General features: G+C 46.3%; 2 protein-coding genes across 2 annotated transcripts in view; one reads left to right on the top strand and one right to left on the bottom strand.

The window, feature by feature from the left end:
* LOC133148672 (pyruvate carboxylase, mitochondrial-like) overlaps positions 1 to 25,038 on the top strand; it is a gene marked incomplete at its 3' end in the record, with an annotated part of 92,493 nt that overhangs the window by 52,509 nt on the left and 14,946 nt on the right. The window contains exon 12 of the mRNA XM_061271645.1: positions 4,473 to 4,655. Coding sequence (XP_061127629.1) covers positions 4,473 to 4,655 — 183 coding nt within the window. The remainder of the gene's footprint in view (positions 1 to 4,472; positions 4,656 to 25,038) is intronic.
* LOC133148675 (leucine-rich repeat and fibronectin type-III domain-containing protein 4) lies at positions 10,963 to 21,819 on the bottom strand. Its single transcript, XM_061271649.1, has 6 exons — positions 21,227 to 21,819; positions 20,999 to 21,161; positions 20,699 to 20,869; positions 19,966 to 20,127; positions 18,538 to 19,245; positions 10,963 to 13,595 (listed from the first exon to the last, which is right to left on the bottom strand). Exons 1-6 carry the CDS (start codon positions 21,795 to 21,797, stop codon positions 12,278 to 12,280), a joined length of 3,093 nt encoding a protein of 1,030 aa, XP_061127633.1. The 5' UTR covers positions 21,798 to 21,819; the 3' UTR covers positions 10,963 to 12,277.

The following is a 25,038-nucleotide window of genomic DNA, read 5'->3' as shown; positions in this document are numbered from 1 at the left end:
TCTCTTTCTCTCTCTCTTTCTCTCTATCTCTCTCTCGTGCCCTCTTGCTCTTTCTCTGTCCGTCCATCTGTCTCTCTGTCTCTCTCTCTCTCTCTCTCTCTGTCTCTCTCTGGCTCTCTCTGGCTCTCTCTGGCTCTCTCTGGCTCTCTCTGGCTCTCTCTGGCTCTCTCTGGCTCTCTCTGGCTCTCTCTGGCTCTCTCTGTCTCTCTCTGTCTCTCTCTCTCTCTCTCTCTGGCTCTCTCTGGCTCTCTCTGGCTCTCTCTGGCTCTCTCTGGCTCTCTCTCGCTCTCTCTGGCTCTCTCTGGCTCTCTCGCTCTCTCTCGCTCTCTCTCTCGCTCTCTCTCTCGCTCTCTCTCGCTCTCTCTCGCTCTCTCTCGCTCTCTCGCTCGCTCTCTCGCTCTCTCGCTCTCTCTCGTATTGTGTTAAAAAATATGGTCTGACTATAAGGCAGATTTGCACCTATCGCAGGTGGGCGTGAACCACATTCCGCATGATAAATGGGGTCGATTCTACTACGTGGCATTTAAATACGCTTTCAATTCAGGATTTTCCATCAACTCTTTTCCTTGCACGTCAGCCTATTCTAATAGTCACAATATTGACTGTGCTACTTTTCAGTGCCATACTGTGTGCATAGGAAGGAAGAAATGACACAATAGCAAAGTACTGCTCATGATGGGCCAATTTGGGAGGACTATTTGGAGCTGCTGCCTTATAGTCACGCTTAGCCGTTATTACTTCTCGATGAATTGAAAATGGCGCGCCGGTGTCACCCGCCGCACGATCCCCGCAGGCATTATTTGTTTGCACTCGCAGGTAAAAGAGTTGTTTCAATTGAATTGGAAATTTAATGGAAATGGGTAAAGTGAGCGTGTCATGACGTTTTCCCCCTTCCTCCAAGAACAAGCAATCTGTGAAATGCTGAAACCTAAAATGGGAGGTTCACAAAGAAACAAGGTCCAGCCATTTTCATTGCTCGAAAACAAGAAGGCACAATAACATTTGAAAATCTTGTTTTGGCTGCCAGGCAATCATCTCTTCATGTATAATTCAGCTTGCGCGGAGAGATATTTATCTCAGGGATCCTTTGCGACACACTGTGACAGAATTCACATTTGCCGTGCAAATTCTTTTCCGTCTGGGCATCACACCAGCAAATGCGATTAAAACATTGAGTCTCTCAAACTTCATTTGGAACTAAAAATCATTCCAAGGTGTTTTTGGAAAACCTTTTAGGTTGCACTCTTAACATGCTGAGACCGTTTCAGCCGTCTGTGGAGAGATGTGACATTGCAAATTCATCAGTGGATTTACCCCTGCTGCACTGTTGCCTTGACTTTAATTCTTAACATTGTACTCTGGCTTTTTGTGTGTGTGATCAAGGAGCACCATCTTATCTGTGGGCGACTGCTGTGCCAGCAGCACTCATCTGCGGCGTCTCTGTGCCCCAAGGCAAAAACGTATATCGAGTGGTGCCTTTTAGATATATCATTAATCTGTCTCAAATATTTTTTTACAAAGAAAAGGGGTCTCTGTAATAAAAAAAAACAAAAAAAAAACAATTAAATAGAACGGAAAGAACAGGTAAAAAAAATACAATTTATTTGTCAGCAAAAAAATCCCTATAATAAATAGAATTTAAAGAACAGATGAAAAAAATACAGATTATTTTTGCTATTCTTTGCGAAGAAAATGGCTTCCTATAATAAAAAAATAAATAAATGGAATGTAAAGAACGTTTTTTTACTATTTTTTTGCAAGGAAAATAGCTGCCTATAATAAAAAAATCAATAGAATGGAAATAACAGGTAATTGTTTTGGTTTCGTTTTTTCGCTTTATTTTAGTGGACATTGAGCAGCTCCTTCTGGTGTGCTCACCTTGGCCACCTGGGGGCAGTATGATAGAGCCCAGGGAATAAACAGTAAAAAGAGAGGGTCATTTTCCAAGAGGATAAAGAATATATGCCTCAGAGTATTGTGAGGTCTGCTTACTGTTTGATTTCAAATAGTTAAAATAGGCTTAAAATACAACAGTGCTGATGCGGTTTGTTTGCCTGTTCATGGCTTTTGGCATTTTTTGTTAGCATTAGGCTTTGTAGTTTACCCAACGTGAAATTCTCTTTGTTTTATGTTTGGTTTGATTGTGAACTAAAAAAAAAAGTCCCTCATTAGCATATACGCAGACAAACGTAAAAATTCTTGACACGTTTTGCGCGTGACAATGTCTAGCTTTTGTTTTGAAATGATTTGCATCGGCCACGCTTTTTCCAGCGGACGTTAGAGGCCACGGAGGGCGTTGCGCATCCCGCAGAGGAAGACGAGTGCTTCCGATAAGCAGGGCGGCGGCGGCGGCGGCGGCGGCTTCAACTTTGATTACAGCGACCATATACAATAAGTATGTGCGTCGTAAAGTGAAACAGCAAACATCTGTCTTGCAGCGTCTTTTGATTTAATGTCCTGACAGGACAAGATTCGCAGGCTTGCAATTCAATCTCAAGCCACGCCATGCGAAAACGGCTCGCGTGCGCACGCACATCGCCGCCGCGTATTTAAAAATGCATGGATGCATTCCGCCGCAGCGCCGTTTATTCGGCTCTTTTCACTCGGCCGCGATGCTCCTGCCATTATGATTTGTCGGTTTGTCGTCTTTAGGGAGGCTCTGGGCTTTTACGGATAAAATGTGTTAAGATGCGTTCGCTCCATTTTCAGGTCCCAGGCGCATTTTTTTTTCTTCTTGTTTTTGTTTTAGCCGCATTGCAACAACGCTTGCTTGACACCTGCTGTTTGAAACCCGTCTACAAAGACAAATGGACAAATAATCACTGTTGGACTTTCAAATGTGACGTTAGCGCCTGGGTCCTTTTTATTTTTAGTTTTCATTGCAGTGCCTTTGAGCTGCAGCCGCCGATCTCTGGCCTCTCCTCTTTCATCATTGCAAATTGTTATGGATAAAAGTGTGCGCATCAAGTGTGCACTTGCCGGAGGGGGGTTCCGAAAATAACCCTGATACTCACTCCTCGGCCCTCTTCGGATGTAAACTGAAACGAGATTCCGGCGGCAGTGTTGTGTTGCAGTCCCCCCCAGAAATAATGGGATTGAATCTATGAGTCTAAAAAGAAAACATTGGCATTAAAATGTTTCAGCTTTCTAAAGCCTTAAACATGTTAACACATGATAAGTAAAAAAAAATGATTGCAGTAAAGTATTATCGTAACGTAAAAAAAAAAAAATCTGTGTTAAAAATGATAAGTTGAATTTTTGATTGTAATAGATATTATTGCGACAGTTTGTTAAGAAAAAAAAGTACAAGGGAAGAAGACCTTGAAAATAAATAATCGCTTATTTGCTATATTCAGGAAAGAAAAGACACAATTAGTTCATTTTTCCGAAATTGTTCAGCCGCTCTCACAAAAACTTTTATGGTAGTAAAATATTTGCGTAACGTAAAAAAAAAAAAATCTACTTGTGTTAAAAATGATGATAAGTTGAATTTTTGATTGTAATAGATATTATTGCGACAGGGTTTGTTTAAAAAAGAAAAAGTACAAGGGAAGAAGACCTTGAAAATAAATAATCGCTTATTCGCTATATTCAGGAAAGAAAAGACACAATTAGTTCATTTTTCCAAAATTGTTCAGCCGCTCTCACAAGCATTGTTGAATTGAATTACTAACTCATAAGCTTGCGTTAGCCATCTTTTGGATCAAAGCGAAGTGGAAATGTTTCATGCTAGTAAAATGTTTGCGGCCCTGTGCAGCTGCTGACGTTGGCTGGCAACTCACCAGAGTGGCACAACATTGTTATAATTACAATTGCGACTCATCTCTCCCTTGCAGCCCTCCAGGGGCTCCATATGTTGCCGACTTGGCCCCGCCCGGCCCTCGCTTCCCCTCCTCACATTTCCTCCCTCGCCTGCTCTGCTCTCCTGCCAAGTCTTTTGGAGTGCTCCACCCTTTCCCCCCCCCCCCCCTCTCACCTCTGCTGCCTCTCGGTTCATTCCAATGCTTAGGCACTTAGTCTTCCCGTCATTCCATTAAAAAAAGATCAAGTCTTGCATTTTTTTTCTTTTTGGGTCAAATTAATCTTCAATGCTTGGAAGTGGGAATTTGAAGACATCAAATAAACACAATCATGATGAACGAGAGCGTAACTGACACTTTATGCGTGGGAAAAAAGCAACACTGCTGGCGTTCATTCGCCGAGCACCGGTAGTACGCTAATGAAAACACTAAATCTTCCTGACAAATTGTGCGTGCATATTTCCAAAATGCAGGGAAATGTGCAAAGCTAAAGTCGTCAGTGTTGCTCAAGGCGTTGCTTCCCGCGGCTCAATCACATTTTTTGTTTTCATGTGACAAATATTTAAAATATTCAGATTTCTTTTTTTTTACGTCATGATGCCAAACAATATTTTAAAAAATTGTCTGTATTGCAAATTCATTTTGTCATTTTTTTTTTTTCCCGCTTTGCAGGTATTCCGAAGCGGCGAAGGCATGGGCATCCGTCTGGACAGCGCCTCGGCCTTTCAGGGCGCTGTCATCTCGCCGCACTACGACTCCCTTCTGGTCAAAGTCATCGCCAGCGGCAAGGACCTGTCCACCGCCGCCTCCAAGATGAGCCGAGCTCTGGCCGAGTTCAGAGTGAGGGGGGTCAAGGTAGGACAGCCAAATAGCAAATATGAACCCAACATTGATTTGGTTCCATTGATGATTCCAATTGATTGAATCTCAAAATTGAATGAATGCTTAAGAGGCTCCATGTGAAGCCACCGAACACGTCAAGGTTCTGCTGTGCTATTCGGCACTGGCCGGCAAAGGGCTCACCTTGTGAAAAACCTTCGCTTGCGTCTGCACGCGTTCATTTAAGTGAAGGAATGAAAGCATTCGGTTTCAAGGTAAAAGAAGAACCATGAGCAATCACAAGAATATGTAAATCATTTTCATGCTTAAATAGATTCCCGTCGGTGAAAGCGGAGATTTTTTTTCTCGAGTCACCTCAATTGTCCTTGTACAAATGTGAAAGAAGCACAACTACACAGAAAGTGCTATACATAGTCAAAAGCAGACACACAAAAGCAGAGAGTGTTAAAATAACAAATTAATGACTTCATTAAATTAAATTAATGAAAAATCAGACACAATAAACGGTATCACGTCGAAATCCAAATCATAAAAATGTGATGAGTTTTAAAGATTAGCAGAGAGAGGGTGGGGGCTTGCCTATTGAACGGGAAGTCACTCCAAAGAGAGGGACTGGCAGCAGAAAAAAACTCGAGGCCTTCGGCGTCTTCGCTTAGTCGTCAGTCGCTCTAGTAGCGTTACTTGAGACGTGACACCGTTCTTATTTTTAGACACCCTACTACCTCCCAAACGTATCACTTGCTTCGCAGGAAAAGGAAAGATGGAATCCAGGGGCAGTAAATACAATAAAAACAGCAGGGGCCCCGAAATGGAACCCTGTGGAACGCCATATTGACTAAGGGCAACCAACGCTAATACAAAAAAAAAAAAAAAAAAGTCCTGCCTGCCAAATTGGATCCAAACCACTCTAAAGCGCCTAATGCCCTAAATTAATTAAATTCTTTAAATGACTTATTTCCATATTGACGTGCATATCTTGTCCTCAAATTTCCACGTCACGTAGGCGTATATCAAGACTAGGTGTCGCGTCGAGTCGAGCTCATCCTCCACCTGGCGTCCCCGCTGATTAAATCTTCACAAAAACACCAGATGGGTTTCAGGTTTGGAGAATCTGGCTGGCTTATTGTGGCGCTAACGGATGTTACCGCGTTTTGCCATAATTGGGGTATATTTCCTCAAGCTGTAAGCGAGCATATTGCATTGAAATTACTGCAAGCAAGTCATTAACGCAATTATTTGTGTGTGTGTGGTTTTAGAGGAGGCATTAAGGCATGCTTGGAAATTTTTTGTTGTGGTGGATCTTTAGCTTATGTGGTTCAGATGCCCAGTGTGAGGAAGACCGTATTGTGGCTTCAGATTGCCGTCAGTCAATCCAACCCGATGTAAAGCTTATTAAAGCCGCTCTCATTGACACGTCGGCAAGTCGGAGGGAAAGAAACAAACGTCAGCCTTTCCAAACATCAAGCTGCTTGTTTGCTCCCCCTCACTGCAGGGTGCAATTACATTCGGCACTGCGTGAAGCTTTGTTTTGATAAGACTGCAACCCGAAAAAAAAATGAAGTGTGTGAAGTAGCATTTCAGCCATGGCTTGTTTTTTTCCCCCCCAAAAAAAATAATTGTGTGCTTTCGTCACATTGGACCCCGAGAATTTCGAATAATACGACTTGTATTGCGTTTCCGTTTAAAGACGCCATTTTGAAGTTCAGCTCTGTCACTTAAATGTCACGTTGACATAAATGCTCCCTTGACAAATAACTTGACACAAGATAGATGCGTTTATTTGCGCTGTCGTCGGAATCAACGGCGCAAAGCGCTTGTTCGACGGGGCGAAGTCCGCGGGGGGGAAAAAAAAAAGGGATTTAACGCTCGGAAATCTGTGACAACGGCGGGGAGGAAACGGGCTCTGACAAAATAGGCAAATGTTTCTGTTGTAGTCTGTGCGGATTTTAAGTGTTACATCGTCATCATATTGTTCAGAAGTTCAAAAAAATGAACAAATTTTGGCCATCCATTTTGTTTCCGGGGTCGGGTGGTGAGGGCAGCAACCCGAGCGGAGAAGCCAAGACAAAACTTCGACACTCTCTTGTCTCCCAGTGCAGAAGCCGGAACATCTCTGAATGGTAATTTATCATCTGAGGATGTTGAGCGGTAGGGGAGGGGCGGGGTGAAGCAGAAGGTGATGACCTTGCAGAAGATAAGAAATAGGATTAGTCGCAAAGAAGGAGGTCGGCCTCATTGCGGAGTGACGCAGGGTCCCGCAACACGGGTCAGGCTCGGTTCACTCTCAGGCACCTCAAAGGACGACTCGTGCGCTTACTCGCAACGACTGCTGCAGCGTTGAGAGGTGACGACTAACTGAGTGGGCAGTGAGAATAAAAGAAAAACAAATTGGCTTGCTTTGAAAGTAGGCAGCGGATGATTCAACCGGGAAGGGAATTGCTTTGCTTTCGTCCGTCCATCCGTCCCTGACATACCGCCTTTGAGGACAATTAACTCGTTCGCGGCCAGCCCAGTAAAACGTGTTAATTGACTCGTCAATGGTAGCCACCGTGTCAAAAACAAAGATGATCTTTTTTTCGGAAATAATTTTACATTTACGGATTTAAGTAGGAGTCAAAATTTGGGTGCGTATTATACATGGGTACAGGCTTTTTTCCAGCATCAACATGCCATTTTTAGGGTGCGTATTATACATGGGGGCGCATTATACATGGAAAAAAACGGTATGTAAACAACGTACCGTAATTTTCAGACTATAAGTCGCACCGGAGTATAAGTCGCACCAGCCATAAAATGCCCCAAAAAAGTGAAAAAAAACAACAATATGTATATAAGTCGCTCCTGAGTATAAGTCAACCCCCCCCCCCACCCAAACTATGAAAAAAAACCGCGACTTATAGTCCGAAAATTACGGTATCCCTTTCGTCATCCTGCGCGAGTGCCAAGCTCCGCTCGATGCCGCAGTACAATTAGCCCCTCAACCAATCCCAGCATGTACGTCCATAAACGTTGGTGTGCGGGCAGACTTTGGTGCCATCGCGACCCATAAGATGCAACATTGACGAGCCAACCGTGTGCGATTTTCCCGCAGCCTTGTTGACGAGTCTTTACGCTAGCAGATCAAAAGCGACGCCATTTTGTAGTTTTGCTCCGGCGGTACCGTGGAAACGCCCCTAAGTGGGCGACATGAATCAGAATGTGTTTATGATCTCCTTCTAGTCCCGTCTGCTTCTTTTTGAGATGAGTAGCACTTTGAACAATGACTTCAGATGTTCGCGAAGAGGAGCCGTGTCGCCGGCAACACCTGTTGCCGATGCTCGGGTCGCTCCGATGACTGGCTGAGAACAAAATTCTTCATTCTCATTCTAATGAGTTTAATTATGGCTTGTGCGGCGATATGAGATGGCGCTTGTATTCATTAATCGTCAATTCAAAGAAAAATCAAGCGCAGACTCCCCCGAGCCCAAGGAAGCGTTCCAAACTGTTAAGTGCTTGTTGTTGCGTCTTTGCTAAGAAGTGGCGTTCGTCTCATTCACTGCCAGCTGATTTCAAAGCAGATTCACATTTTCCATAAGGGCCGAAGCCACGCTTGGGCTGCCACGCTTCTGTCAGCCTGTCCCAGGGCAGCGGTGGCCATGTCGTGTCGTTTACCAACACCGGAGTGTAAATGTGTGAGCGTATGAATAATGCATCCATTGCAAACGCTTTGAGTATGCTATAGAAAAACGCTATATGAATGCAATGCATTATTATTATTACAGAAAATGGATGGATGGATTATTATATTATATTATTTACCGTTTTTTCCCATGTATAATGCGCAAAATGTAACTAATTTATTGTCCTAAAATCTCGGGTGCGCATTATACATGGGTACAATTTATTTATTTTTTAATCCGGATATCATACGGAGGCCGCCATTACAGATGCGCTTTCTTCTCTGCTGTTCACTTCAAACACGCTCCATACGAACACAATGCTCTCGTATCAGACGCTTGCTCGATCACCTGCTCGTTTGTCACAATGTACCCTACACAAATCCGAAACATTTCTTCGCTATTGAGTTTGCTAGCGCATGCGCAGTGATACTGACCGGCAGAATAACATCCGGTTGTTCCCAAAGATGATCTTTTTTCTGAAATAATTTTACGTTTACGGACTTAAGTAGGAGTCAAAATTTGGGTGCGTATTATACATGGGTACAGGCTTTTTTCCAGCATCAACATGCCATTTTTAGGGTGCGTATTATACATGGGGGCGCATTATACATGGAAAAAAACGGTATTATTATTGCCAGTATTTTAACCAATCTTTCAAGACCCAAAGAACATTGTGCCAATATAAGCACCAAACCTAGCAAAAAAAAAAGTGTAGATTCTCTTCTTTGACCATAAGAGGTTTGATTCTACTGTATTTTATTGTTTTTTTTTTAATCAATTCATCAAAGTCAGTTATTACCACCCTTTACAAATCTGAATTTCACTGACAAGCTGTTGAAAAACGGCCATATTTGTCAGTGGGAGTGAACGGTTGGATTCCAGATGACGGATATAAACATCCACGGAAGTGAAAGAGTGACGGCTATGATGAGTATCCGCTAGCACGATGGTGGACGGTTTTGGTGGCGGTGGGCTGGAATATTTGACACTGTTGATGTTTATTCAACTTAAAGGAACTTGTATCCGCATCATGGTGACCTTGGGTATACAGATAAAAAGGTTTATACCTCGGCGACGTCGTTCCTTTCCCGGTTTTATCATCCGTGTCGAGCCGCTTTAATCGAAGGCGCGCGGCGGCACAATGGTCCCCCGGGAGTCTCCCGCTTTAAATCTGTGAGCACTCTGTAAATATTGTCCAAACGTTGTTGTGCAACCAGAGATAAGGAAGGTCTCTACCTCCATCAAAGTGGCAGCATCTTTCGCTGGAGCACCTTTTTGTTCATTTATGGGGCTTTTGTTTTTTGGAACAAGAGATTTCAGGATTTCAAGGTGTTAGGTGGCCAAAACCTCACAAGGACAATTGCCATGTTACCAGACGGCACACTTGTCTTCATTTCCTAAGTTAAAACGAGTCCAATACTAGAAAGTCGATAAGCTTTTTCGAATGTTCAGAAAAAGCAGTGACGGGGAAATAAAAGCCAGTGGGTGAACTTCAAACATATAAAAAAATAAATTAATAAATAACAATGATAAATAACATTAATAAATAACAATAATAAATAACAATAATAAATAACGATAATATATAACAATAATAATGAATAAATGAATTAATAAAATGAATGAATAAATAAATAAATAAATACTAATAATATAATAATAAAATTAGTTAACTAATCATTAATTAATTGATTAATGAATGAATGAATGAATAAGTACTAAATAAATGAATGAATAATAGTAAATACTAATATTCTAATAATAAAACTAATTCAACAATTAATGAACGGATGGATGAATGAATGAATGACTGAAGGAACAAATAAATAAATGTTTGTCTGATGGTGGGAGAAAAACGTAGCCAGCCAGAAAAGGTCACGCGTCGGAAAGACAATGAGCCGGTCATCAAAGTGACCATGACGGGTGACAAATATTTTCTCCTCATCTCGCCCAGAAAAGGGAATCAAATGGAGGGCCGTCATGTTGACGATGATGGGGAAAACAGGCTCGTGAAGATGAAGTGGAAAAGTAAATGGTGCATTAAGGGTGCTCGATCACTTTCATCCCCGAGACTAGGACAAACACTTTTGCCTCTCCGCCATTTTTCTTCTTTGTCTCTTCCACTTGTGCCTCGTCTTTGAACTTAAGTGCCCGCTGTCGTAATAAAGTATCTCCAAGCGACATAGCTTGCTTCCGCATGCACTGGGCTCGCTCGTTCCCGTTTCCCGCACGAAAAGAACCACTCGCTAGCATCCCGCACGCTATCTCTCCATCAATTTCACTTTCATCTTAACCCCATAATTACTTTTTCGGGAATGGTCCAAACTGGTCCTCGTGCGCAACGTGCTGACGCATGGTGAGCGGGCGCTTGCTCATGCGGCGCACCGGAGGCCCGGGACATGGCGATGACTGTAAATGTCACACTCGCAAGGTTGCTCTGGCTACGGGCGGACGTCCTCCACGATTGCTTGTTGGTGTCTCAGAGTCTTGACGTTTGGAAGAAGCTGCGTGAGCTTGTTTGTTACTCAGCATTTTGGATTAGTCAAATTGGGGGCCGTGCTTTTGCCCTTAGCCAAAAAAGCAGCACGGGAGAAATGACGCCGGCTAAACTTCAACTCGCTCGCTTTAAGCGTCTGACAGTGTTCTATAATTTTTATTCATATCATGTCAAGAGAACAATATTGACTTTGGCAAAATGAAAAAAAAAAAGCAAGGGAACAATGGTAATGTTTAAAATGGATCATTTATGCAAGAGTTTCTTTTCAAAGGAATCGCTGTCTGTGCTTCGTGTTTTGCGCTTTTGATCGTGTCACCAGACTCGTTTTCGCTATTGCTGTTTTTTTTTTTTTTCTGGCCTAACACCATTCCCAGAAAATTCCAAAGAAGAGAAACACATAGTGCAACAAATACAATTATTTCAATGTGTGTGTGTGTGTATGTATATACAGTATATTTATATACCATATATGTACTTTTTTTTTTTTTTTGTCCAAACAACTTTTGTGGCTTCCATTGTCTTTCATTCCGTCCATCTTGTAATACTTTCACCATTTCAATGGAGATTCTGTGTGGCACAAATGAACTAACAAGAAAAAAAAAAAAAAACAACATCATATTTATCTCACATTAAACATGTTTCAGTCCAAGCCACAGAAATAGTGATTCGATTGATCGTGGTGTCGAAGCTTTTTCAATTACAGACTTCTGTGTGTTGCAAAAAAAACAAAAAAAAAACAGGAACAGAGGTGCCGAACTCTAAAACTCCTCACATAAACACACACAGGCACATTGACACACATCCTGTCCGTGATCCTTCTTTGCATGCACGCCGGAAGCAGCAGAGCGTGGTTTTGCGTCGCCGGCGAAAAAGTTCCATCCAATGCCGCCGCCATTTTGTAATCCATATCGACCGCGTGGTTTAATAAACGTCCGTGCCCCGCCGCGCTCGCGCCGGCACGCATCGATTGATCATGGCCGGTGCGCACAGCTCGCTATTTATGCTCCTATAATCCGAAGGCATGGCTGGCCAAAGTTCAGCCACAGAGGACGTGTAGAAGTCACATTCGTTGTTTTGCTGAGTCCCATAAGCACTTTGACAAAGTACAGCCGCATGGAACTCCCCCCCCCCCCAACCCTAAACCGAACCACCCGCGGGGTGTTGATCCAGTTCTGTGATGGTACTTGATCCAGCGCAAACCTTTGCGTTGTTGTGTGGGATGCGACGAGTTCGATTAGTGTCGAGGTTTTTCTCGGATCCACGCTGAGCTCTCGGCCTTGTTCTCGCTTCACCTCTTGGATTGTTTTGTCATCGGAGAACTTCCGCGTGGTTGATTTCAATGCCATGAACACCTCGCAGCTATTTTACTCTCAAGGCTGTATGGATTGTTTGCTTCTTGAACTCAATTTCTGTTCTTTCTTTATCTCGTTACGATACAATCTTCCTTCTGTCATTTGCAGTCTTTGCCTTCCGCCAACATTCTACACGACGCTTTCCTCCAGCTCTTCGCCGCTTCTTCCGGCCTTGCCTTTCTGTTTCACTCTCTCTTTCCCAGCGGTTCCTCTCGCGGTAGCGATGCCGCTGTTAGAGTTGGAGTTGGTGGTGTTGTAAGCGTGGATGTATCCGCGTCGAAAGTCGCACGGCGCCCCGAACGGCCCGGCGCCTTCGCCCTCGTCGCTGGTGGCGGAGGAGCCGGTGCTGGTGGTAGAGGCGCACTGCACCAGCATCCCGTGGAGCGACTGGCTCCGCCTGGTCCAGATCACGCTCAGCCGTTTGGCGTAGCCGATGGCACCGTAGCGTTTGGCCACGGCGGCCGCCGCGTCGGTCGCCAGGGCGACGGGAGAGCCCATGTCCAGCGAGTGGCGGCGTTTGCTGACCGTCCCGCAGGCGGGCTTGAGAGGGGAAATGGGGCTCTGATAAGCCTGAGAGGAGTTCCATTTGTCTCTGCCGGGGGACGTAATCCTCCAGGCCAGCATATCGGAGTCTCTCAGGGGCGCCGCTAGAGAAAAGCTGGCACGGTTGGTCAGCTCTCGCTCCAATCGGGGTTTGGGCCCTTCCCTGAAGCGTGACTGCCGGGGCAGGGTGGACGAAATGGAGGGCGGATAGTCCAGCAGAGTTCTGTTACTCTCGGCGCCGTACGGCGGGGCTTGGTCCGACTTCCTCTGCCGCACAACCAAGGCCATCTCCCCTCCCGACCCCGCCATGGTGGAGACCACGCCCCCGGCCGAAAGAAACTGCTCCAGGTTGACCTTTGGCTTGAACCTCGGCTTCGGGGGGAGCTTTGGCAGAAGAGAGGACGCGCAATCTGCGGCTTCCTTGTCCTTTTCGCCATCCCCGGTCCTCTTGGACGGCAGACCATTAGGTAGGACCACCATCATCATGTCGCCAGCGCCGTTGGACTGGTAGCACCCGCTAACGTCCCCTCCTTTATCCCGCGCCGCCACGCCTCCCCCCTGACCGCAAAGCCCGACCGCTGCCTCGGCGTTGCCGTTGTGACACAGGACGTGGTCGGAGTGATCGCACACGCGATGGCGGACCATCAACGCAACGGTGAACACCAGCAGGGTCACCACCACCACGCCGCCGACCAAGATAGTCAGCGTTCCTCCCAGGAAGTGAGCTTGCAGAGAGCTACAGGCGGGGTAAACGTCTTTGGTGGAGAACGTGGTGCAGCCCAGCACTTTTGTCGCCGCCAGTGCTGTGATGGAGTCATCGAAAATGGCCAGCACGCACAAGTTGTAATCCACTCCCGAGACCAAGTTCTTCAGCAGGAAGCGGTCACTGGTGGACGGCAGGATCCTGAAGAAGGCCAAACAAAAAGAAAAGGTGATGGTTACGCTTTCATCAACTGGCTGAATGTGAAATACTTGCGGCAAATTGAAGGCCTGCCATGCCGACTACCATGGGGAGAAAATATTAAGTATTGAGAGAACCTGCGGCAAGGAGAGCCAAATAGCCCACGAGCGAATACAGCACGGCGGGAAAATGAGGCTATTGACGAAGTGTGCGCCAAGGGAGCATGAAAAGAGAACTCTGTCTGATCGCCCCACGTGTGCTCGTGCGATCAAATTGCCCAAAGAAACAAATGTCAGGCCATTTTGTGCTAAGAAGCCATTTTAGGTGCTAGCAAGATGACACTAATGCTGAAGCTACTCGAAGGCTTCGACAATGTATCAATGTTTTGTCACAAGGGAGTCACCGGCGATGTTGTAGAATCAGCAAGCGCTTGCTTTTGGGGCTCGCATAAAGACAACCGCTGTGAATTTGTCATCCGATGCAGCCGGCTAAGCTAAAGCTAGCAAACCACAAGGCGGTCCATTGTGGAGCATGTATGTATTTGTAGAATCGTGAGCTTGTTTTGTGTTTGCGTGTGTGGGAGAGAAGAGCGCGGCTCAAGTGTCTCTCGCTGACCAAAATGACTTTGGCCTCCGCTCTCACCCTCTTGTGTGGGCAACCATGTTTGCGTTGTTATGGAAAACAAAACGCGACTCCTTTACCTGTGTTTTTCTGGCCGCGAGCGCCTCGTTGCCTATTTGGTTCTGCTTACACATGGCAAATGAGTTCTAATAAGCCCAGAAAACCTTTTCGCTAGTTTTCCCGTGAAGCGAAATGAATTCAAGCTATGCCAGTGTGGGTCTAATCTGAACGGCCACACGAGGCTTTCCTGTTAAAACGGCCATGTCCAGATGTCATTAAGTCGCCATAGATTGACATCTAATGCCGACAGAAATCCACTTATGAACTCCTGCTCCCCGGGGGGAGCGCCGTGCGTGTTGCCATGGCAAAGGCTCATTACTTAGCCCAATAAGGCAGTGAAAAGAATCGCAACACGCGGCGGCGTCAGCTGGCCTCGGTCACATGATTAACACGGTCGTAAAGCCAACGCCGGGCGAGGACCAGGCCTCTGAGTGGTTGCCGGAAAAAAAAAATACGTGGAGGACTCTGCGGTGCATTTGAAAGTGCTGTTTGATTTGTATTCTGCACGGCGCCGCCATGCTGCGCAGTGTGGATGAAAATAAGCGTGCGGGAATGCTATGCATGCTAAAGTGGGACACGCGGAAACACACCTCGAGTCACTCCCCAAGTTCTTTTCTTACCCGGGCCACTTTTTGTATTTTTGATTGCAATCACTTATTGAACTTGCTCTCTGCTTTTCCACATTCCTCCCTCCATCTTTGTCCCTCTGCCCCGCCCCTCACCTCCGAGCGTGAGCCACAAATCCTTTTGGCATTCCTCGCCGGACGCTCGCTGACCCTGCACCTTCTGCCTCCGCCTTTTCTGCTTCCCCAGACACGGCGCTACATCTCCATTAGCCCGCGCTAGAACCGCTTGTAGCGTTATTTAACGACCAAGGTCGCGTCTTCTCCCTCCTCACTGATCATTTCTTTTCTGCCCCCCCCCCCATCTTTCTTTTATCCTTCCTCTTTTTTTATGAGCTTGTGGATCACTTGTAGTGCCTTTTTTCTTTTTTCTCCTTCAGACACAATTCACTGAAATGTCCATACGATCCCAATTGCGATGAATGGTCATGGCAATTTGAACAAGCCGGGCTGGCAAATTGTCTGCAAGGTGCGGCGATGAATCGAAATGGCAGCAAAGTTATTTATAGACACCGCATGTGCAAGTGTACACACGCTTGTCTCACTACTTCTAATTCTGCTTAATCTCAGCTAAGGCATGCTGACACTCGCCATCGCAGATGCTGGGAGAAAGTCGAGTCAACGGGAGGAAACTATGAGGTGGGGGAGGGGCGGTGTCATAGAAAGAAGTTATTATTAGCGCTTGCGATAGTCGGGAAAGATGGCGTCTTATTTTCCATCATCCTACTTGTTTGCTTCCCAAGTAAGCTGGAGGAGGAGGACGAGGAGGAGGGACAACAGAACGATTATCTTCTCTCTGGCGCCGGCCTCATTTCCTCCTTTTACATATCATGTTTGTTTACCCTTTCCTCCGTGTTTGCTGTGGATTCCTGCGGTCTGCTTGTCGGCTGTCTGCCGCAATTGTGTCTGAGCTCTTCTTCTGTTCTCCTTCATCACTTTCTCTGCCTGTCTAAGCGCCAGCAGGATCACCTTTTATTTTCTCTTTCGAGGCCTCTTTTCTAATTCCGATCACCCAAAAAAAAAAAAAAAAAAGCCATTCACCCCCAGCTGGAACGTCCTGCACTTGCTGGTTCAGTATTAATTGCATAACCAACACTTTATTCTTCTCCTGCGTGTCCTTTCATGCCCGTGTCGGGCTTCCTGACACCACTTTTGTGTTCTCGCCGCGCGGCGTGTGCAATACATAATGAGCGGCGGCCATATTCTTTCCCGCTCTGCTTTTCCAATCGGCTCCTGGTTCCGTGGGTGTCTGTCGGCTTCGCAGCGTGTTTCCTCTCCACTGTATGTAAGCGCCATCCACTTTCATTCTCGTTATTTCCTCCACTCTGCGGTGTTCTCTCTCTGCTCACTTGTGACGCTTTCAAAGTTGGATTGCTCAGCGTGAAGGCCGCTCCTGTTGTGGCTGCAACCTTAATAGACTGGAAGGCCTTAAAAAAAAAAAGCTGATCATGTCATCCAATTTCATATGTTTGAAGGGTTCATTTGCAGGAAATTTAATGTTAAGTCCAGCCGTCTTACAGAGGCCCATAAGCACGACGTGTTTTTGTCTCGAAACGAGACACCTTGGCCGAAGTAGCAGATGGCGCCGTGTGAGTGTATTTAAGTGGTGCTGCCTCATTAACATGGAGGCAGCATTATCTCCCCCGTTGCGCGTCCTTCAGGTGGGATGCGCTCCAAAGCAACCCAGTGTGAAGTCTCTCTTAACCCCCCCCCCCCCAGCGTTGTCGTGTACCACGGAGGCCGAGCTCCAAGATCCGTTCTCAGATGATCACGTCAGGCCCTGACAGCTCGAGCGGTTCCGAGCAGATGCCACGCGGTCGCTGTCCCACCTGGGCCTGTCACACCACGCTGTCCAAATGAGACAAGTTGTGTCTCGAGTACCGCTGACCTTTTGAAGAAATGATTCAATCTGACAGAAGCACCAAGTCCTCATTCTAGACACTGAAGCCATCTCATTATTTTGCTGCCCCGAATGAATCTGGATTGCATTCGATTCTCCTGGCTTTGTTTTGTTTATTTATTTATTTATTTATTTGTTTGTTTGTTTGTTTAGTTTTTGTTTATTTATATACAAATCCAACTGCCAATTTAATCATGACAAAAACAACAATCTAACAAAGTAATGTTTTGCTTTTTATTTTATTTTTAATGTTTTTTTAAATTTTTTGTATATAAATTCAGCCGCCAGTTTAATCGTGACAAAAGCAACAATCTAAGAAAGTAACGTTTTGCTTTATTTATTTATTTATTTATTTATTTATTTAAATTTATTGATTTAGATTTTTTTTTTCTCAAATATAAATTCAGCTAATCATGGCAAAAACAATTTGAAAAAAGTAATGGGACCGTGCGCTTGCTGGTGCGATATAGCACGATAGAAATCTATACTGGAGATCCCTGCCGCCATTTTGCCTCACCTTCTTTCATCCTCATTCTTTCTGCTCACAAACCTGATTTGCCTGCGCGCACTCTCAAAGCTTTCTGACATCTTGTCGTCTCCATCAGTCTTTGTTTTGTTTTTTTCCCTCTCTCTCTCTCTCTCTCAATTTTAACAAGCGAGCTACAGAGCAGCATCATTATGTCGCCGGCTCTCTCACTTGCGTGTTTCCTTATCGCAAAGCGCACACCTCAACTCCTGCTCCACTCTCAATTACGGCGTGTCAACTTTTTTTTTTGTCTCGAAGAACTAAATGCAACTCGGATTTAAGAAAAAAAAAAATGAAAAACAGGCACGTCACTAACGACTAATCCAGCCACTGCGGCAGTCCATTTGTCAAGCAGCCCGACTTGCGATCCCTATTTTATTTCTTTTTTGCCATGAGTTTGCATTTCAGCAGAAAACGGCAAATCCTGTTATGCAGCCAGCCAATTTCTTCTATTATTAGCGTATTTGTCATGGCGAAATTAGCAGAGCTGATCAGCGAGGGAGCTCAGATCTCATTCAATTCAATCATTTATTTAATTAGTTCTCCCTGCTTAATTGCTGCGCCTTTGCTGATGCGGAGGAAGACGCTCTGTGTTTGTTTTCGTATGCCATTTCTTTTCTCCTCACTTGATTTCATTCCTCCTTTTCATCCCTCTCCTCACCTCGGCGTTACCCCCGCATTTTTGTCTCCTCCCCCTCTGTCTTTCATTCCATCTGGCGCCGAGCCCCTGCATTCATCCCAGATGTATTTTTCCATCTAACTCTATTCCACTGATGGATTTACTTCTTCTCCTGCTGCGTTTTCCTAAAGGAGCATTCAGCCCACCCATCTCCCTTTTTTTGCCTCGGCCTCGCCCGCTTTCTTCCCTTTCAACAGTCCTCCCTTTTCACTCTAATCTTTCCCATGGGGATTTGTTTCCAGTCAATCTCAGATCTTCAAATAGCAAAGTCTCATCCCGCTCCTAAAATCCACCAGCATCCATCTATTCAAAAAAAACGATCATCATCCTCATTCATTTTTTATGCATGAGATCCCGAAAGCCATATTTCTACTTGCCCCATTCAAGCCACTCATATTATCTTCTTAATACCTGAGAGACGCTTTCCTCACTTAGCCCAGTCGTTCATTAGCACACCTCATAATGCACATCTTGATGGGTTGTCGTAGCAACCGGCCGGCTTTCAACAAGCGTGTGGCGGCAAAAGTTGGACTGACCTGTAGATGAGGGTCTCGTCGGCCGTGCAGTTGTATTGTATCTGGTACATCCACACAACGTGCGCTCCGGGCAAACGTCCCGAATCCCACCGGACCTGAGCCGAGGTGGACGTTATTCCCTGTACTCCAACAGTCCTCCTGTCTCCTTCGTCCCCATCGTCATCCTCGGCGATCCCGTCGTCGATTCTCTCCCCTTCGGGCTCCCCGCCGAAGTCGCCTTCCTCGTCTTTTTTTCCATCCTCTACGTCGCCGCCACGCCCCGCGCCGTTATTTCTCCCCGTGCTGATATCCGAGGATCCCGGATCAATCCGTAAAATCCCATTGGTTACGTTCCTGTTTTTATTGTTCCCGTTGTTATTCCCGCTTTTTCCACCTGCTCCACCCCGGTGAGGAAGGGGGATTATTTTCAGGTCTACAGTGGCGGTGGCTTCGCCCGCCGCGTTTATTGCGATGCACGTGTACGCCCCGTCGTCCCGGGCCACCGTCACCAAGATATCCAAAGTGCCGTTGTTGAACGAGCTGGTCCGCGATGAGTTTGCAATGATGCGGTCGTCCGGCGACACCCAGTGCACCACCGGCTCTGGGTCGCCGATGGAGCGGCATTTCAGGGTGGCCCGCTGGCCTTCCAGCACCCACAGCTTGTGAGTGTGGCGGGTGATGAGGGGGGGCTCACACGTAAACTCCTCCTCGGGAATGGACCAGAAGTACCTGAGAGAGGAGCGAAAAAACGTGATCGATCACGTGTATTAGTCTGACCTGTAATTTGTCACGGTCGTGGTTATCAGTTACTACAGAAGATCCTGGCAGCAGATGCTCATTTTCCTCCTCAATACTTTGCTGGCACGGCGTCATTTTAATGACACGCTTAGGCTGGAATAAGATGGAAGATAAATGCAGGGACGATGCCAAGTAGCACTGTAATGACTTTTACGGTGTTACATATCCATGAATTATGGCGCAGTCAGTGTATCGCCATTAGCGGCACATTATCCCTCAAATCAGTTCCGTTCTGAAGGCATACAAGTTTGTGCTTTCAGTTCCAATTGTCCAATTAAGGAACCGTAAGAATAGCGGCTGTGCGATTGCCAAGATGCTCAAAGAAGCTGGATCCAAATTATAAAAAAAAAAAAAGGTTTGCGTGCATATAGCTTGGGGGAAGATGCTAATGCTAATGCTAAAGTTTATAAGTGATTGAAACTTATAAAAAAAAAACAGGTCTGCGTGCATATGGCTTAGGGGAAGATGCTAATGCTAATGCTAAACTTTATAAATGAACGAAACAAAAAAAAAACAGGTTTACGTGCATGTGGGTTAGGGGAAGATGCTAATGCTAATGTTTATATGTGAATGAAACCTAAAACGGCTTTGCGTGCATGTAGCTTGGGGAAAGATGCTAATGCTAAAGTCTACAAGTGACTGAATGTGTACCTTGCAGCCAAGTGGATCGGCGTGGCGCAGGTCTCCATGTCATCACGGCGGATAAGCCGGCGAAGCCACAACAGTTCGCAGTTGCAGTGCAGCGGATTCCCCCCGAAATTCAGACTAATGACAGCGTTGTAAGGGGTGGGGCTTATTGCACCTGTCTGGGACCTGGGAATGGTATAGAATAGTTCATTTTAGTCAATAGCCAAGAATATTATCCACACAAAGGCACAGGAGCGTCAAAAATTAAGGGTCATTTGTGATTTTTTTTCATATCAGTCTTTGCTATACACTTTCTGACCGCCGACTCTTCCTCCAGAAAGAATCTAGTCCTTCTCAAACTGCTTTAAAAAATCTCAGTCACACTGAGTTCATTGACTCCGTCACAGCTGCTATTTGCTTGACAGTTGGAGCTCAGTCGTTGTTTTACTTACAGTCGATATTATCAAGCTGTCTGTAAATGTGATCTCTCGGCTGACTTGTAAGGGCCTCTATTAGTCACCCCGAAGCCACTTAGGCCTCTGCAATCTGGATCAAGCGGATGCCTCAGTCATGTATGTGAAAGGGAATGAGGACAGCAGATTTGACTAATCCCTGACTGGAACAGCTGGCTCACGTCTTGTCTGTGTAGCTCTGTGGTGCAACAATACTGAATCATCTGACAATTAACATTTCCGTGCGTGCTGTTCTGTCAAAGCTCCGCCTTTGAGCACCATGAAGGAATAATAATGTGCACTACCTTGCAAAGAGAGGGTCAGGTGGCAGAGTCCTGAGCCGGTTGGAGGTCATATCAAGCCTGGCGAGCTTGTACAACTCTCCAAAGACTCCTGCCGCGATGTGGTCTATGAGGTTGTGGTCCAGGTTCAGAGTGTGCAGACTGGCCATGTTCTGGATGGACTCCCACGGTACCCTGGTGAGATGAAATTGCGCAATGGTGAGCGGCAATGAGAGTCGGTCCTTCTCGGCGTTCTTCTTCACAGCGGGGGACGATGGATTTGAAGCTCACTCGTAACGCAGGGTAGCACGTTTCGGAACCTACTTTCGAAGGTTGTTGTAGGACATGTCGAGATCCTCTAGCGTGAGTAAGAAGTCGTCAAAGGCCTGCGCGGACACTTTGACCAACTGATTGTTGTTGACGATCAGATGTTGTAGATTCACCAACCCGGCCAGGTCCCTGGGGCCCACGATTGTTAAACGATTACCTGGAAGGAAGAAGAAGAAAATGAGACGCCGGTTCTTGTCGATTCGAGCTTCTGATGCTATTCACCGTCCAGATGCAAGGAACGGAGACTCTCCAGATCAGCAAAGGTCATCGGTCGAATCAGGTGGATGGTATTTCTCGACAGAGTCAAATCAACCAGTCCGCTCATGTTGACAAAGTCCGATCCTCCGACTTCCGTGATGAAATTGTCAGCCAGCCGCAGCTCCACGGTCCGCCGGTCGACGTGCGGCGGCACAAAGAGGAGCCCCTTGTCGGCGCACAGCGTGCTGAGCGATTCGGAAAGGTTCCGACACACGCAGTGGAACGGACAGGCCGACACCACGCCCCACGTCTCCCCCGCTCCGATCAGAGAGGGCAGCAGGCAACATGTGACCAAGGTCAGAAAGTGGAAGGCCGGGAACTGGACGCCGCTTGGGAGTGTTCTCCTCGAGCCTCCCAAGCAGACGCAAGGGATCTCCCGGGATAAGGAGGACAGAGGTGAGACCAGATGAGGGGCGCCGGCAAGCGAGAGGACGGACGGGGGGAAGGTGGGCTGCTTCGCCTTTCGATCAGGGCGGGGACGTGTGTGAGGCGGGTGCTTCTCTCTGCTGGGGTTTCGGGTTGGGGGGGCAGGCATGGTAGAAAGCCTGGCTATCCACAGACCTAAAGACAAAGAGAAATTCAGAATTTGTCTAAAAACAGGCCGTTTTTACTTTTCAGCCAGTACTGCCTTGAAAAAACACCTTACAAGGCTGAACACAGCCAGTCACCATGGCGACGGTTACCTAGAAACCTGTAAGAGAGGATTCGGTATGCGTTTTATCATCGGACAGTTTCTTAAGGCTGAGGGTCAGGGAACCAAAGTGGGTCAGCGGCCGGATCTGCCTCGATCGTACCGTGTGAAAAATGGCGGTATCGGTCCGCACTCGATATGACAGCGTCCGGTGTGACAAGGTGTAGAGATGAGTCACAGAAGCTGATTGTCATGCATATGGGTTGCCTTAGCAACGTAGATCCGCAGGGGGACACAGGCAGAAGTGGCTCGATAGCACTTTTCGACTTTTCGACCGCAGTCGTCATATCGCCGGTGTTGTCGTGTGCGTAAGCGACCAATTCATGCTGCCGCCGCCGCCGCCTCGGCCTTCGCACATTCAGTGTGAGAGATCAACAGGCTTTGTTTTATCGCACCTTGGAAAAATATGACGAAAGCATCACCAAGCAATTTAAGAATCTCAAGTTTGCATTAAAAGTTTTACAATAACGGTGAAAGAACATTTTAGCATGTGCAAAATACGAACGTCAGAAATAAAGTGGCATTGATTAAAAACTGAATGGAGGTGCTGAACATGAAAATGATTTCGATTGAACCTGCCACTTTTCTTTGCTATGTTGGCCATTTGAATGGAATCTGGATTCATTTTGCTCCAAAAAAGATAAAAGCTCAAAACCAGAATGATCGAAATACACTCCAAGCACCCGATCAAGTCATTCACAAATTTGAGCTCCGTCAAAACTATTTCCAATAATTTGAGGCTACTTTAAGGGACTGAAATAGACTCCTTGTGTCTTTCAGCTTGCCATTACGCTTTGTCATTAATCCTCTTGTGTTTTCCGTCTTGCTCACTTGGCTCCGTCTCTGAGCTGTTGTGCCTCTAGCGGTGCTGTAACTTTTTACAATTTCCTTGTCTTATTCCCCACAATCTGTTCCCCACTGTCTCGTCTGCCCTTGAGGCAACCCGAGGATGGCGGCGTTATCAGTCACAGCTCTGCCTGGCCACGTCCTTTCGTCTCTTCCTAATCTTTTATACGCCTCGCTCGCGTACCTTTGCGCCTCTGTGATATTCAACCGCCACGGTCGCCGCGTGACCCGTCTATTTTGGCGTCTGTGGCGGTGCAGGGCCCGGCAGCGAATCCGGGACACACTGGCAGGCACGCAATGATCGATGCGGCCCCCTAAGAGACGCTTGGCTGCTTGTCCCGTTCATTTACACCGCTGTCGTTTGCTTCCATGTCCTCCGTGCAAGCCGTGCTCGTCAATCCACTGATTGATTTTCCTGACGGGTGTGTTGACCAGTGGCGGGCGAGTTGTGCATTTGGTACCTGGCTCGGCCAGACCTGACTTAATGCACCTCTTTGTTGCACAACAATCACGTCCTAAGAACCCATCCGTTTGATACAATAGCTACTAGCTAGCTATTAGCGAACCCTATGGCTAATCGGGAGCAGTCCTTAATCAAGATGGGTGGGTGGATGGATGGATGGATGGATGGATGGATGGATGGATGGATGGATGGATGGATGGATGGATGGATGGATTAGGGTGAGAAATTCAGGAGCCAGTGGTTATTTTTTTGATAACGTGACAGAAATAAAAAAACATAACTAAAATGCATCGTGCAAACTGAGTATGATGCCTTGATATTCCTGATGGTGATTTTATTGCACTTTGCAGATGTAGCAAAGCTGCCTTAGAACATAAATGGGCCCGCAGTGGCTCGGATCATCACTGAGATTGCTCAAAACCGATGAGAGTGGAAATTGCTGAAATGCATATTGACAAGTCACGATTCCTCTGGGACAATTTTCTTCTGATTGTTGAGAGTTTGTCGCTTGCTATCAAAAGCTGCCTCAGTTATGGCGCGTCTAAGGCCGTTCGGTTCGTGCTTTTCGATGACTCCCTCCTCCAACACATCCGATTCAAATGATCGGCTCATCAGAAACCTCGGCGGGATTCTTGTAATGATCATTAGAGTCAGGTGTGTAGAACTGAAAAAAGCGAGATAACGGCTTTTGAGGGTCTGTGGCCTAAGGTCCGTATCTGATCTGAATCCTATTGAACAACAACTGAAAAATGGATTCTTGAGTCAGAATATATTTGGCCACGTGTATGAGCACCATATTAGTGTCCGCTGCAGTTCGCAGTGTTCTCTCTTATTTATTTCCCTGCGTTTCAGTCCCGCACTATTTTGGGCAATGTCTCTCTTACGCTACCCCGCATGAACTCGCCAAGTCATCGCAACGGTACAAAAAGAAATCTTCTGAAAGTCCGTGTTGGCTCATGACTCACCGCCGTCGGGCTGAACTTGCCCTGACTGAACTCCCGACTTCCCCTAGAGTTCCTTTTCCAGTCAGCACTCATGCCCCAGCAATTTAAGAGTTCAAATTGGGCTCGAATGAAGTCATTAGCTTTTTTTTTTCACATTAAAGCTCGTCAGTGCATATTTTCATCCCGACCCGTGCAATTAAAAGAGGCTTGGGGCTCAAAGTGGAAAGTGCCTGTTGTTTCCATATCGCCGACCTATCGCACTTTAGGACTTCATTTCCTTTCAGCCTCACTCTATAATCCCCCACTGATGACTATAAATGTCAAGGCCCTCATTAAATGCCAACAACAATTTAGTACCTTAAAACACATGATGTATGTGTGTGTGTTTATATTTGCATGCCTATTCTCTCATCAAGTCGTCTTCGGAGCAGCTAGCGTGGCCTTCCCGAAATGCCGCCAGTCCCTAATGGACTCAAATTGGCTAGTGCTACAGTATTGATAAACGTGGAGGCTAGCTATTAGCTCCCACGAGCCACTTATCCGATGGCACCACCGGCAAATAGGAAAGACCCGAGATGAAGAAGCAATATGTTCACGTAACCCCCCAACCCCCCCCAAAAAAGGCAACGATAAAGTGGAGTCAAAGAGGAATTCTTTCAGTCGCACAATGGTCTCGATATTAATTGTGCGTTTGCATGCAGTCTCCCACACAGTCGTAATCATAGTGAAGCCGACAGATACGCTCGCTCTCTCGCCTTGGTTCTGTCTCGCTCTTTCGCTCTTTCTCCGGGCGAGGAAGAACACAACGCCCACGTAGCTTCTTGTTGTGGCA

Source organism: Syngnathus typhle, unplaced genomic scaffold (assembly GCF_033458585.1).
Source record: "Syngnathus typhle isolate RoL2023-S1 ecotype Sweden unplaced genomic scaffold, RoL_Styp_1.0 HiC_scaffold_127, whole genome shotgun sequence".
Lineage (NCBI taxonomy): Eukaryota > Metazoa > Chordata > Actinopteri > Syngnathiformes > Syngnathidae > Syngnathus > Syngnathus typhle.
Note: the sequence above shows the minus strand (reverse complement) of the source record. Positions and strands in the feature narration are given on the sequence as shown.